The 14,124-nt window shown below is 41.8% G+C and overlaps 1 protein-coding gene across 1 annotated transcript in view; it reads right to left on the reverse strand.

Annotated features, from left to right (window-relative positions):
• Positions 1–2,759: 2,759 nt before the first annotated feature.
• Positions 2,760–14,124, reverse strand: part of hlcs (holocarboxylase synthetase (biotin-(proprionyl-CoA-carboxylase (ATP-hydrolysing)) ligase)) — a 61,975-nt gene continuing 50,610 nt past the window's right edge. Inside the window, exon 11 of the mRNA XM_069510417.1 lies at positions 2,760–2,999. Within this exon, the coding sequence (XP_069366518.1) occupies positions 2,996–2,999 (4 nt within the window). The 3' untranslated portion in view covers positions 2,760–2,995. The remainder of the gene's footprint in view (positions 3,000–14,124) is intronic.

A 14,124-nucleotide genomic window follows, 5' to 3' on the forward strand; every position in this document is an offset into this window, starting at 1 on the left:
TATTTCAAATCTACATTTGTGGATTATATTTATAATTCCATGACTGTTTTGTGTTTGTGAATTGTATCTCTATTATTTTCATTTACTGTTATTTTGGTTTATGTTCCACATTGCTGAGGGTAAGTTGTGTGGAAGAGTGTTGTGCCAGTACTTTGTTGTTTTCAATGGAAAATGTATAGTTTAAGCCAGGGGTCTCCAACCTTTCTCTATCTGAGAGCTACTTTGAAAAAATTTAAGTTGCCGAGAGCTACTTACATAACAATGCTTACATTTATTCACAAAGCACTCATCTGCTGAATTAACATACTTTTTGAACATGTGTGAAATTACAATACCCAAAGCATTACTGTGGAGGTGGCTGGGAGAGCACCCTCACCTGGACCAGAGGATCAATCAGCGCAGGTGAGAGCTTTTAGCTGATTGATTCCCTGGTACAAAAGAGAGCAGCAGATCTGCCTCAAGAGAGACACACTGGACAGAGACATGAGCAAAGCTCACGGAGACACGCTGGAGTTTATGTTGCATTTGGTTTATGTTTACTGGTTGACTTATTAAAGATGCTTGGGTTGAATGGGTTTTCTCTGGCTGCTGTGTTGAGAGCCCCGTGGCATGGTCTACTGCCACACTGGCACTCAATTTTGGGCTCCACACAGATGCAGACTGGCAGGCAGAGGACATAGTGGTCACGTACCAGGAGCAGAGAGCAGAGAGTGGCTGGAGGCATTCTAGAGGCAGGTGGAGAGGGAGTCAACACTGATAGAGCCAGCTCCAGCTCCTGCCTTCCATGCCAAGGAGGTGGTGAACGCTGCTCTGGCTCCTGCCTGCCGTGCTGTGGGAGGCAGTGAGTGCTGCTCTGGTCTCCACACCTGGTCTGGCTCGTGGTCCTTTCTCGGCTTGGAAGCCGATGTCTCCTGCTCCTGTTGCTGCTCCAAAGACAGCGGTGAAGCCGAGGTCTCCTGCTCTAAGGTCGGCAGTGAAGCTGACATCCCCTGCTCCTGTTCCTGAAGCCCCTGTTCCTGGTCCCTCGTTAGCGGAGAGGCCGATGCCTGCAGCCCCTGCAGTGTTTCCAGGTGGACTGTGATTTATGAAGTGAACATTGCGTTCGGTGTACGCCATTTCCGGCTTTTGTGCGCACGTACACTTAGTATAAATCCCATGCACTGTTTTATGAATGAGACCCCAGGTCTGTGCATGCCTCACTACATTCACCTCATATACTACTTTGCTCTGCTTATGTCTTGGATGTAGCAGTTTACGCCTCAGTGTGTTTGTAAGCTTGAAATGTTCTGGGATGTGGTGTTTATTGAAAATCCTCCTGATTTTTTTCAGGTACTCCAGCAAGATAAGGGATCAAAGCATTATTCTGTTGATCCTTCTCTTCCTCCTTTTTGTAGTTTAGACAAAGGCTCAGTTGGGATAATCACACGTTTGAAGTGCTTTTTTGATGTGTGTTTGTTCCTTCTCATTGCTGTCTGACCTTGTGGGTACAGACTGAGTCCGATGGTGCTGGGTTGATAACCCCCAGCTCATGTTCCAGTGGGTGGTGTGAGGTAAATAGTACATATTGATCTGTGTGCAGGTTACTATATACCTTAAAAATAAGGCTTCCATCAGCTTCAATATTCACTACACAGTTGAAGAAGGCCAGACTTATATCACTTACAGCTTACTGAGTGAACTTGATGTTGCTGTCCACAGCATTGATGTGTTTTGTGAAGGCTTCATTAGAAGCAAGGTCCAAATCAATACAAGGTATTGGCATAAAGGCATAAAAGAAGAGATACCTTCAGTTCATTGACCACAATACAATGGCAATAATCGGCAGAGCTGGTGCCTCTTTAAACAGTGCAATGCCATCTGGAAATCGAGCCACCTTTCAAGTCCTGTGGCATTGCTGAGCAGCATAGAGACCACATCATCTGCAAGTGCAGATGCGCTCATCCCTAGCTGCCTTGAGACTCCAGTGGCACAGAGTAGCAATAGCATGCACCTAAAAGAAATTAGCAGCATGGACACCTAGGTTTTAAGTACAGGTGAGTTTAAGTTTATTGTTGTTTCATTTTCTCTGTATATATCATACATAGTGCAATGGCTAAGATTTTCTTTGATACTACTGGCAAGCTAAAATTGTTCCTGATGTATTTGCCTAGTGTTGTCATCAGTGTTTTTCAATGAACACCATTCATGAATGCTGTGCTGTGATTCTGTGACCTCTTGTATTGAATTGATCCATCCATCATTAAATTATGTGATGTCGCAGCAAAGCCAGCTGTAAGGTCTGCTTAAAATTCAGAGGCTTTTAATGAGGACAGCCTTGACATGTCAATGTCAAATTGACATTACCATCATCACTGAGATCATGACCATTTCAGTCTCCCCATTGTAGCAGCAGACTTAATCAGAGCCCTGTCACTGTCTTGTCACGCAACCCAACAAAAATTTGCCCTTGGTCAGGGGTCACAACGACGACAACAGAGCTGCCTTCACTGACATGATAGGCTGACATGATGTGTCTGCTATCAGGGTTGTTGATAATAATGATTCAATTCAATTCAATTCAATTTTATTTATATAGCGCCAATTCATAATTTACATTATCTCAAGGCACTTTACATTTAAAGGTCAAGACCTTAAAACAATATTAACATAGAGAAACCCAACAGTTCCCACAATGAGCAAGCACAGGCGACTGTGGAGAGGAAAAACTCCCTCATTAACAGGGAGAAACCTCTGGCAGAACCAGGCTCAATGTGGGCGGTCATCTGCCTCGACCGGTTGGGGTGAGGAAAGAAAAGTAAGGGGGGAGGAAAGGAGAGATGGGTGGAAAGCGGGGGAGAGAAGAGAGAGATGAGGTGGAGAGAGAGAGACCGGGAACAATTGGGCACCAATCACTATCAGGGCAGGATTAGATATATTAATGAATTACTGAGTTATTTTAATTAATGCTAACAATGTCGATGGTAGTCGTTGTTGTCCTGCAGTCCCGGTGCCGGAGTTATCTGAAACGAGATAGAGAGAAGAGCCAGAGGGACTATGGGAGGACAAAGTGACACTTTGACATGATGACATGTTAAAACTAATAAATAAATAAATAAACAGGTGTGGGGGGGCAGAGAGACAGAGGGAAGTGAAGAAGTGCTCAGTGCATGATGGGAGTTCCCCCAGCAGTCTAAACCTATAGCAGCACAACTAAGGGATGGTTCAGGACTCACCTGATCCAGCCCTAACTATAGGCTTTGTCAAAGAGGAAGGTTTTTAGTTTTACTTTAAATGCTGGGACAGTGTCTGCCTCCCGAACCCAGAGTGGGAGCTGGTTCCATAGGAGAGGAGCCTGATAGCTAAATGTTCTACCTCCTGCTCTACTCTTACAGACTCTTGGAACCACTAGAGAGCCTGTGTTTTGGGAACGAAGTGATCTACTTGGATAATAAGGTGTTATCAGCTCTTTGATATATGAGGGGGCGTGATTGTTGAGGGCTTTAAAAGTGAGGAGCAGGATCTTGAATTCTATTCTAAATTTTACAGGGAGCCAATGTAAGGAAGCTAAGACAGGAGTGATATGATCTCTCCTTCTAGTTCCTGTCAGCACTCGTGCTGCAGCATTTTGGACCAACTGGAGACTTTTAACAGTCTTCATGGAGCATCCTGCTAATAGAGAGTTACAGTAATCTAATCTAGAGGTTACAAACGCGTGGACTAGTTTTTCAGAATCCTGCTTAGACAGGATGTTTATGTTAATATTGCGCAGATGGAAGAAAGCCGTCCTAGACACTAGTTTAATATGGGGGTCAAATGACATGTCTTGGTCGAACAACACTCCAAGGTTCCTCACAGTGGAGCTGGAAGCCAGACTGACACCATCCAAGGTGACTATCTGGTCAGACAGTGTTTCTCTGAGATGTTTAGGGCCAATTACAACAACCTCAGTTTTGTCTGAGTTTAAAAGTAGAACATTTTGGGTCATCCAGGCCTTGATATCTTTGAGACATTCCTGAAGTTGAACTAGGCGATTAGATTCATCATGCTTCATGGAAATATACAATTGAGTGTCGTCTGCATAGCAGTGGAATTGTATGTGGTGCTGTCTGATAATGTTGCCTAAGGGGAGCATATATAAGGTGAAGAGTATTGGTCCAAGGACAGAACCTTTTGGAACTCCATGATTAACTTGCATGTGCATGGAGTCATTGATAACATTAACAAATTGGAATCTATCTGATAAATATGATTTAAACCAGTGTAGTGCTGTTCCTTTAATTCCTATATGTTGTTCTAATCTCTGTAGCAGAATCTTATGATCTATTGTGTCAAAGGCTGCACTAAGGTCCAACAAGACGAGGACAGAGACAAGTCCATCATCTGATGCCATAAGAAGGTCATTAGTGACTTTCAATAGTGCTGTTTCTGTGCTGTGATAGGTTCTAAATCCTGACTAAAATTTTTCCAATAAACCGTTACTATCTAAGTAACCACACAGCTGGTTAGCAACGGCTTTTTCTAGGATTTTGGAAATGAAGGGCAGGTTGGATATGGGTCTATAGTTAGCTAAAACCTCTGGATCAAGCGTAGGCTTTTTAAGCAGAGGTTTAATAACGGCTACCTTAAAAGCCTGTGGTACGTAGCCGGTTAGCAAAGACATATTAATCTGATTTAAAATGGAACTGTCAATTAGGGGGAGGACTTCTTTAAAAAGTCTAGTTGGAACAGAGTCCAGCTGACAAGTAGTTGGTTTAGATGATGAAACTAACGAGGTCAGTTCAGGAAGATCAATGGAGTAAAATTTGTTTAGACATAAATCTGGTGCTATGGTTTCAGGACCAGACAATGTATCAGTGTTATTCACTGGGAGGAGGTGGTGGATTTTATCCCTGATGGTTGTAATTTTATTAGTGAAGAAGCTCATGAAGTCATTGCTTCTCAGATCTAGAGGAATAGATGGGTCAGTAGAGGTGTGACTTTCTGTCAGCCTGGCTACAGTGCTGAAGAGGAACCTGGGGTTGTTCCTATTTTCTTCTATTAGTAATGAATAATAAGAGGTTTGGGCATTTCTAAGTGCTTTTTTGCAATTTATAAGGCTATTCTTCCAGGCTAGGTGGGAGTCTTGGCGATTGGTGGAACGCCACTTCCTTTCTAGCTTCCGCGATGTCTGTTTTAGAACGCGTGTTTGGGAATTATACCACGGAGCTAATCTCCTCTGACTTACTTTCTTCTTTTTTAATGGGGCGACAGCTTCAAGTGCTGTTTTTAGTGAGGCTGCAGTACTATTTACAAAGTTATCAACTAGTGTGGGAGTAAGGTTTTGATAATCTTCTTGTATTGTACTGAGACATGGCTGAGAGGGAAGTGAGGAGGGGAGCAGTTCTTTAAATTTGTGAACAGTTTTGTCGGATAAACATCGACTGTAATAGAATTTCCGTCCAGAATTGACGTAATTAACAATTCTGAATTCAAATGTAAGTAAAAAATGGTCAGACAGAAGCGGGTTCTGTTGGAATATTGTTATATTTTCTATGTCAATGCCATATGTCAGGACAAGATCAAGAGTGTGATTCAGGCAGTGGGTCGGTTGATTCACATGTTGAGTGAAACCAATCGAGTCTATTATTGATTTAAATGCTGAACTAAGGCTGTCATTGGCAAAAACTACATGAATATTGAAATCACCGGCTATAATGATCTGATCTGTTTTAAGAACTAGTTCTGATAAAAATTCAGAGAATTCAGATAGGAATTCAGAGTAATGGGCGGGTGGACGATATATGATGACTATATTAATTGGTTTATGTGACGTCAGGCTTGGGTGGATGAGGCTGGTTCTAAGATTTTCGAAAGAGTTATAACTCTCTTTTGGTCGGGGGTTGATAGATAGATCAGATTTAAAGATTGCTGCAACCCCTCCACCTCTGCCTGTGTTCCGAGGAATGTGAGTATAAGAGTGGGTTGGGGGCGTCGCTTCATTTAAACCTACATATTCTCCGTCTTGTAGCCAAGTTTCGGTTAGGCATAATAAATCTATTTGATGATCAGTAATGAGATCATTTATAAGTAAAGATTTTGAATTTAGTGACCTGATATTTAATAAAGTGCATTTTATAGTTATGTTTTTAGCTGATGGTTTGGCTGTGTTAATTTTGACTAGGTTTGAATGTATCACCCCTCTCCTGTGTACTTTTGATTTAAAGAAATTAGGTGGTCGGGTGGCAGACACAGTTTCTATGGGATGTTGTGATGGTGACTGTTTGAATAGAAGCGCAGAGAAGCGTGTAGGACTGCGACTCTGCCTCCTGGTCTCAACTCTGGATTGTCACGGTGTGGACTTTCTAACAAATGTTGTCATGTTTCTAGATATGAGAGCTGCTCCATCCCAAGTGGGATGAATACAGTCTCTCCTAATCAGACCAGGTTTCCCCCAAAAAGTTCTCCAATTGTTAACGAAGCCCACGTTGTTATCTGGACACCACCTCGACAGCCAGCGGTGAAAGGATGACGTGCGGCTAAACGTGTCATCACTGGAAACATTAGGCAGGGGTCCAGAGAAAATTATGGAGTCCGACATTGTCTTTGCATATGTACACGCCGAATCAATATTGATTTTAGTGATCTCCGACTGACGTAGTCGGAGGTCATTACTGCCGACGTGAATAATAATCTTACTGTACTTACGCTTACCCTTAGCCAGCAGTTTTAAATAGGACTCTACGTCGCCCGCTCTGGCCCCGGGAATACATTTAACTGTGGTCGCTGGTGTTGCTAACTTCACATTCCTTAGAATAGAGTCGACAATAACCAGAGTTTGCTGCTCAGCGGGTGTGTCGCTGAGTGGGGAAAATTTATTAGACACGTGAACGGGTTGGTGGTGAACCTGGGGCTTCGGTTTAGGGCTACGCTTCTTGTTTCGCACAGTCACCCAGCCGACCTGTCTTCCCGGCTGCTCGGGAGCTGCTGGGGGGGATGGAGAAGCTACAGCTATGTGGCTCGCACCGGCCATTGGGGACTGGCTAACTACATCGCTACACGATCTACTCTCCATGGTGTAGAGCCGCGACTCTAAAAGGCTCATCCTTGCCTCCATCCTGGCAAATAAGCTACATTTAACACATGTATCGTTATCGCTAAAGGAGGCAGAGGAGTAACTGTACATCAAGCACACTGAGCAGGAGAGAGCAGGGTAGTGAGAGGGAGAAGCCATTGTTAACTGCTAATGCTAAATTGCTTTAGCTAACACGGGTAGTGTGTAGCTCACAGTGATTTTATGAACGAGTCGCTGAGACAAGGGGGTGTATGAGCGACAAGTCAAGATAGCACAACTATGAAAGTAACTTAGAATTAGCTTAAATGATTAAGATGTGAAAGGGAAAAGGGAGAGACGAAGAGGAGAAGAGACCGGTACAACACACAGTAGCTAACACCGGAAGTGACACAATACGCAATACGCTCAACGCAATACGTCAGCACTTTATCCAAGGCTATCAATACAATTGATGAGCAAGACTTGTTTAAATTTAAATAAAAAAATTTTTCATCCACATAATCCATCTAAAGCAAATGTCAAAAATCCAATGTAAATACCTATTGATTTTCTTTTATATATATGTATAGGTGACTAGTGTGCTGTTCCAAAAGATTACATTTTTGATAGTAAGATCCACTTTGTCTCCACCTTTTTTTTCTTCTCCTTTTTATGACTTTAATTTGTTTTAAGTGTTGAAGAGATGAACCGTGTTGCAGGTGTTCTCATGCAGCTTGTTCTTGAATTTGGGCTCCATCCAACATGAGCCATCTTGTATATTTATGAGGTTGTGAGAAGACATTTGTAAACTAGCTTTGTGTTTTAAGTGTGCTGTTCTGTAACATTGGTCAGCACGTCCTCCCTGATGATCTTTTGAATGTGTGATTATTTCTAAACAATTCTTAATCACAAGGGTTAAGATGTGTTCAAATCCATTTGGAAATAGGGTGTGGATGTATGGCCCTGTATCTGGCTTAGGTATAGGAAAAACATAGTTGTTTTCAAAGCAAACCAAAGTCAAACTTCAAAGAGAAATACTAATTAATGCAGTGCTACTTGCTTTCAATCTGAGAGAAGCTGATTGGCGTCTTTACCTCTCTCTGCAGAGGCACAAGTATTCATGTCTGCCATGCATAATGGATCCTGTAAATTCTCAGAAATATAAAATAGTAGTGCAGAAGAGCTAAGACCTTCAAGATAAAAGTTAAGGGTCTGCAATATGTCATGTGGAATGAGTATCTCCAGTAAGCCATGGAAAAAACTCCTAATATATCTAATATTAAACAGCAGATGGTAATTATTTCAATGAAAACATAATCCCCTTGGCAGAGGTACAGGTATATATATACGTTAAAAAATGTGTTAGTTTGAAGAACAAATTTTGCTGTGGAACAATATCCAAGACTCTGTGCCCCAGGAGCTATAGCCAGGGTGTGGCTGAATAGTGTGTCTACATACTTCTTATATGCCTTTATTATTCAATATAAGTGACTTTTCCCATGCAGTGTTTGCCTTGTGGGGTGGGTTTCTCAGGAACTGAAATTGATGAGTGGGTAAGAAGATTAATCAAACTCCATATCAATTTACAGTGAAACTGCAGTTTAAATAATTTGGTTATAGTAATCAAGTCTTTAAACACGTACAGCTAGAAGTCTTTTTTTTTTTTTACCGGCTTGGTCAGTAATTTACTGCTCCTCTCTGTATCTCTGTCATTCACACTGGGCACTGCCAACTGAATCAAGCCAAACCAAGCCCGTCCCGTCATCTCCTCCTGCTCTCTATACTGTGTTTTTTTACTAAGTCTGAGTTTACAGATGTGTCCGATGACACTGTTTGTGTGTGTGAGTGCGTGTCTGTGTCATTGCAAGAGAGAGAGAGAGGAAGAGAGCGTCACAAGCTGGTGAATGCACAACTATGAAGAAAGATTTTACTCATTAAGAAAAGTATCAATCATTATGTGATGATCAGTATTCCCTCAAATTCTGGGACTGACATGCTATGCATTTCATTAAAAACAAATCAACCTCATAGTGATAATTTTGGCCCGGGACATATGTGGTCACTATGAGCGGATTCCACTGTATTTAGAATACCTCGAAGGACTTTATCTGACTGTATGGATTACCTGAGATGTACAGCTACATAATAAAACCTTTTATGTGTGAGATCAGTTACCAATGAGATCTCTTGCTCTTTCTTTCTGTCTATCTGCTCTCTCTCACAAGAGTTGTGACTCTCTGTCAGTCAGCATTATTAAAGTTCCTGGTGCTCAGGAAGTCATTTGACATTGCCACTGTGGGTGGTGTCTTCATGAGCTGTTTTTTTCAAGAAGGGAAACAAACATGAAGAGACTTATCTCAAAGAATCTCAAATGTGGCTGCTAAGTAGCCCTGCCCAGCCTTCTGCCTCTCACTGCCTTCAGGCATAACCCCAACTGCTGTCTGACCATTCTCATGTATTATCTGGACTCAGCAAGATGCCTCATCCTTGCTGGAAGTTTAGATTTTAGACCAGTGACTGCATAATGTGGCCTTTTGTCTTTTCCCTCCTCCACCAACTCCTCCTCCTTACTCCAACTTGACTCCATCATTCCTTCCAATCCATCATCCATCCATCCCTTTCCCTCTTCCCCTCCATCCTTCTCTGTCACTAAAAAGAGGCACTAGATAGGGTCAACCAATGAAATGAACCCTGCCTCGTTGTGGGGGCGTTCGCTTTACTTACTACTGTCCTGTTTGGGCTGTTACTCTTTAACCAGGTTAAGCCACTCCTGCCCTCAACGGCTTTATTATATGGACTTCCTGTGGAGGGTGGGAACTGGACGAACTGGGACGTTCTGAAGTAAAGTGAACGCCCCCACAACGAGGCAGGGATCATTTCATTGGTTGACCAGTGGTCAACACTACACCTGGCATTCTATTGGTTGGGGAATTTTGACTGGGTTGTTGCGCAAAGAAATCCAAGAGCAGAGGGGAATCTGAGAGCAGACGATTCACAAGTGTGCTCTGAAGCTAGAGCACACAGTTTGAGCAGAAGCACAGCAAATTTAAGTGCAAATGGGCTATTTGAGTGCATGGACAGGGGTTTGATGAAAAATAATACCCGATGATGCTCTCATAGTGAAAGACCACGCTCTTGAATAAAGATAGAAAGAAATGTGACAGTAAGAACTAACCAGACATGGACCCAGTTTCACCTTTTTGTTAAAAAGTTTCAGTCTACATAGCCTCTCACCAACCATTTCCAAGTCTACGCACTACAGGAATCTGGTCATCATGCCAGTTCAATCCAGGGGTTTTCCAGCAAGCTCAAACTCGTCAGCTCATCGGCCTGCTAGCATCCAGTCTGCTAGCAGCCAATCAGTTCCTCAGCCTGCTAGCATTTCTGCTCCACCTGTTCCAGTCCCGGCCACAGCCACCCTCAGAGGAGTTCTCTGACTTGTTTTTATACTTCCCTTGTCCTTCCCTTTAAAGAGAGTGTGCACTGTGTACTGTGAGCGCATTGTCAACTGACGGAACTGCATAAAACCAACTTGACAGAGGTTAAACATTCCCTCTGATGAGAATCTATATATTTTATAAAGATACTCATGAGAGTAGATAAAAGGATTTTGTTGGTCTCTGAAGATCTTGTCCCATTCAGAGACCCTCTAACATTCACGCTCCATAGGATCTTCTAAGAACAGTGATGCCATGTGTAGCCAATTTGATTTAGTCAGATAATTATTGCAGACTACAAGATTCGGCGGGAGTCCAGTAAGACCTGCAGTAAGACTGTGCAACAAGCTCTGCTACCAGTAAAACTATATGCACCCATTTTGGGTTGGACTTTAACTCTCTTAACTGTGCAATATAAACTGTGCTATATTCATCTTTCAGTGCAATATTAATGGTTCATGTGAAATCCATTCACTGTACTTATTCTCACACTGCGCATATTTTTCCTGTCTTTACACTGTATACATTAGTTTGATTACATGCATACATTTCTATATTTTTTATATTCCTTACACTTAAGAATTGCATGTTACTTATTCATTATTGATGCCTATTCTGACTTTTGCTGCTGTAATACTGCAAATTGAGCTCCCCCAGCTGGTCAAGAAAGCACATGAGCGGCTGTACTTCCTGAGGTAAGATCCCCAGTAACTTTTATAAAATTTATCGTTGAGATCATCTTGAATCTGCATCACCGTGTGGTATGGGAGCACCACTGAAATGGCCGCAAGCACCTGCAGAGAGTGGTAATGACTGCTGAGAGGATCATCAGGACATTACAACCCCTCCGCATGATATCTACTCCACCCAGCCCCAAAACAGACTGATTACACCTCTGCCCTCTGGCAGGAGGTACAGATATGTAAACCGCAGGATGTCCAGACTGAGGAACAGCTTCTATCCAACAGCTATCAGACTGTTAAATAGGTCAAAAACTCACTGGCCCTGACACCACCCTGGACTAACTCAACACACAGATCCCTCACTCTATTTAGAAAAATAAACCATAGTATTTATAGTAGAAGACAAAGAAAGAATGTCCTTGTACAGGGACTGTACATATGACAATAAACGCTTCCCCAACCAGCCTTAAGAACCCCTTAAGAATACCTTCTGAAAGTTGTTTTAAAATTCTCAATTGTAAAATATCTGATAAATTGTATAGCTACAAACTGTCACTAATTAAGCAAAGTGTGTTCTGAACAACAACAAAAGACAACAGATGGCCAGTCACATTTAACTATTTCAGTGCTCTACATGCATTGATTGACAAATGTTTTTCAACCAACTCTAACTGGCAGGTCAAAAAGAGATTGGACTAAGGCAGTGAAACAGACAGGTTCCAAGTTGTGTGGAATTAAGAAGTAGATTAATCTAACAGTCGTACTGCTGCTGCTAAGTGCTAAAACACACTCTTTTTGGTGAGAGGGCCAGTCAGACGAATGGACAACAAGATCATCAAGGTAAGCAGTTAGGGATGTTTTCTAAAAGAATCCTCACAATGCGCTGAAATGTGGCTGGAGCATTTCGCATCCCAAAAGCCATCACAGAATACTGCAGGACATTATCAGGCGTCTGGTTTGGAAACCAGTAGAAAAAGAGAGCTCCATGGACTAGAGCTTGGTTTTGCCAACTGATTTGTCAGCAGATGGGAAGCCTCTTGTTTCATCACTGACCATTTAAATGTGTTTACACGGTATGGATGCTGCTTAATAGGAGATGCTTCACTGACATCAATATCATGCTCTAAGATAGTAGTACAGGAGGGTACATCATTAAAAAGACACAGGAACTCATGTATCAAGGATATGATATCGGACCCTTGATCTTTGTCCAGGTGAACTAAAAGTGAAGGAAGAGCCTTTAACATCTCCGAATTCTCTAATCGAGGTGTCAGCTGGGGAACATGTCTCAACTCAACATCGTCATCACCATCACAAACATCACTTAAGCATGTCAGCAAACCCACAGGCACAGTAGACAAGACAGCAGGCCCTGCAATCTCATCTTTTATATCTGTTTGAGGGTCTTCTCTAGGATGGTACAGCTTCAGCATGTTTATGTGGCACGAGACTTGCGTCTCCGATCTGGAGTATGGACTATATAATCAGTTTCACTTAACTTCCGTTCAATAAAGTACAGATAAAACGCGCAGAGAGTGATGAACCAGGAATAGGTAACAGAACCAAAACCTGGTCTTCAGGTTTCAGAGAACGGGGAACAGCTTTTTGGTCAAAATGATGCTTCATTCTGATAGTTGTGTCAGAATGATTTAAGTAAAAGTATAAACGTAAAATGCAATTTATATTGACTGTCTGTGCAAAGCAAACTGAGACCCATTAACAGACATAAATACAGTTCAACAGCTATTTAAATTAAACCACTTCTTTAAATCTAATTAAAAAAATTATATATTGCAAACAAGGGTTAAGGCAAGAATAGATTTGTGACATGAATAAATGTCCAGGAGGAAATGTATAGGCTACACTGGATTTTTTTCCTGAATTTAAATCATAATAATTGTTGTCGATGGACATATGCACTCTGCCTCATCTCAGTGGTTGATACTCCCTCTCTTGTCTGTTTTATCTTGATTGGTTCTCTACACTGTGTTGGGTATGTTTTGCATGATATGCACCTATAGATATACAGCTAACTTATATGTAATATAAAACAACTGTGACAGTTTTGATCCAAATACAGGTGTAGTGTTGGCTCCTGGGAAGAGACAGCACATGTCTTGATGTAGATAAGAGTCCAAGCAGGAGAGCCAGGCAGCACAATATAGTGAGCCTCATTGTATTAATAGCGTCATGACCAGTCTCCATTGTTTAATAAAAATTGATTTTTGGAGCGTCCATGAATACGTGATTTGCTCAGGTCTACACTTTTTAGATCCATGTGTTGTATATGGGAGGATCCGATTCAAACCATGTAATAGTTGTTGCCATGAGCAGTGTATTCAAAAGGTATTTCTCCGCTCTCCTGTCTAGACTCTGAAACATTTCTCCCAATAGTGCCACTGTAGGGTTGTGTGGAATATCCCTTTGGAAAACCTCTTTGAGGGCATCAAATACCTCTATCAAGGATTAAGTCTTGGGCACTGCAAGAACAAACTGTATGAGTGTGATTGGCAATGTCCAAAGTTCCTCCAGCATGAACTGGGATGTGTTGTGCCCATCTTGGCTGTTATTTCTGGTGTTCTGAAAAATCGGGTTTCTATTTTCCATTTGAATTCCCTCCATGAGTTAACCAAGTATGCTTCAGTCAGTGGCAGATTTAGCAATTTGGGGGCCCAAGGCAAACACAGGCTTGGGGCCCTCCACATACATTGTTCTCAATCTCTTTTCAATCCTTATTTATCTAAGAAAGTCCTTCTAGTAACTTCTTCCCAACCCAACAAAACATATTAACAGTTTAACAAATGCACTCACAGTAAAATCTTATTTTCATACACTATATGATCTCTGTACAATAAGAATGAACTGTGTTGTCCATTCACATAGAAGATCTGTCGTCTATAACTTTGGTTTTCAGCAGGATCTCTGGTTAAGTTGATGATAGGCCTCTGTCTTATATCTTGTTTTAATTAAGTGAGAAGATAACACACAAGGAAAT

This window comes from Paralichthys olivaceus, chromosome 15 (genome assembly GCF_024713975.1).
Source record: "Paralichthys olivaceus isolate ysfri-2021 chromosome 15, ASM2471397v2, whole genome shotgun sequence".
Lineage (NCBI taxonomy): Eukaryota > Metazoa > Chordata > Actinopteri > Pleuronectiformes > Paralichthyidae > Paralichthys > Paralichthys olivaceus.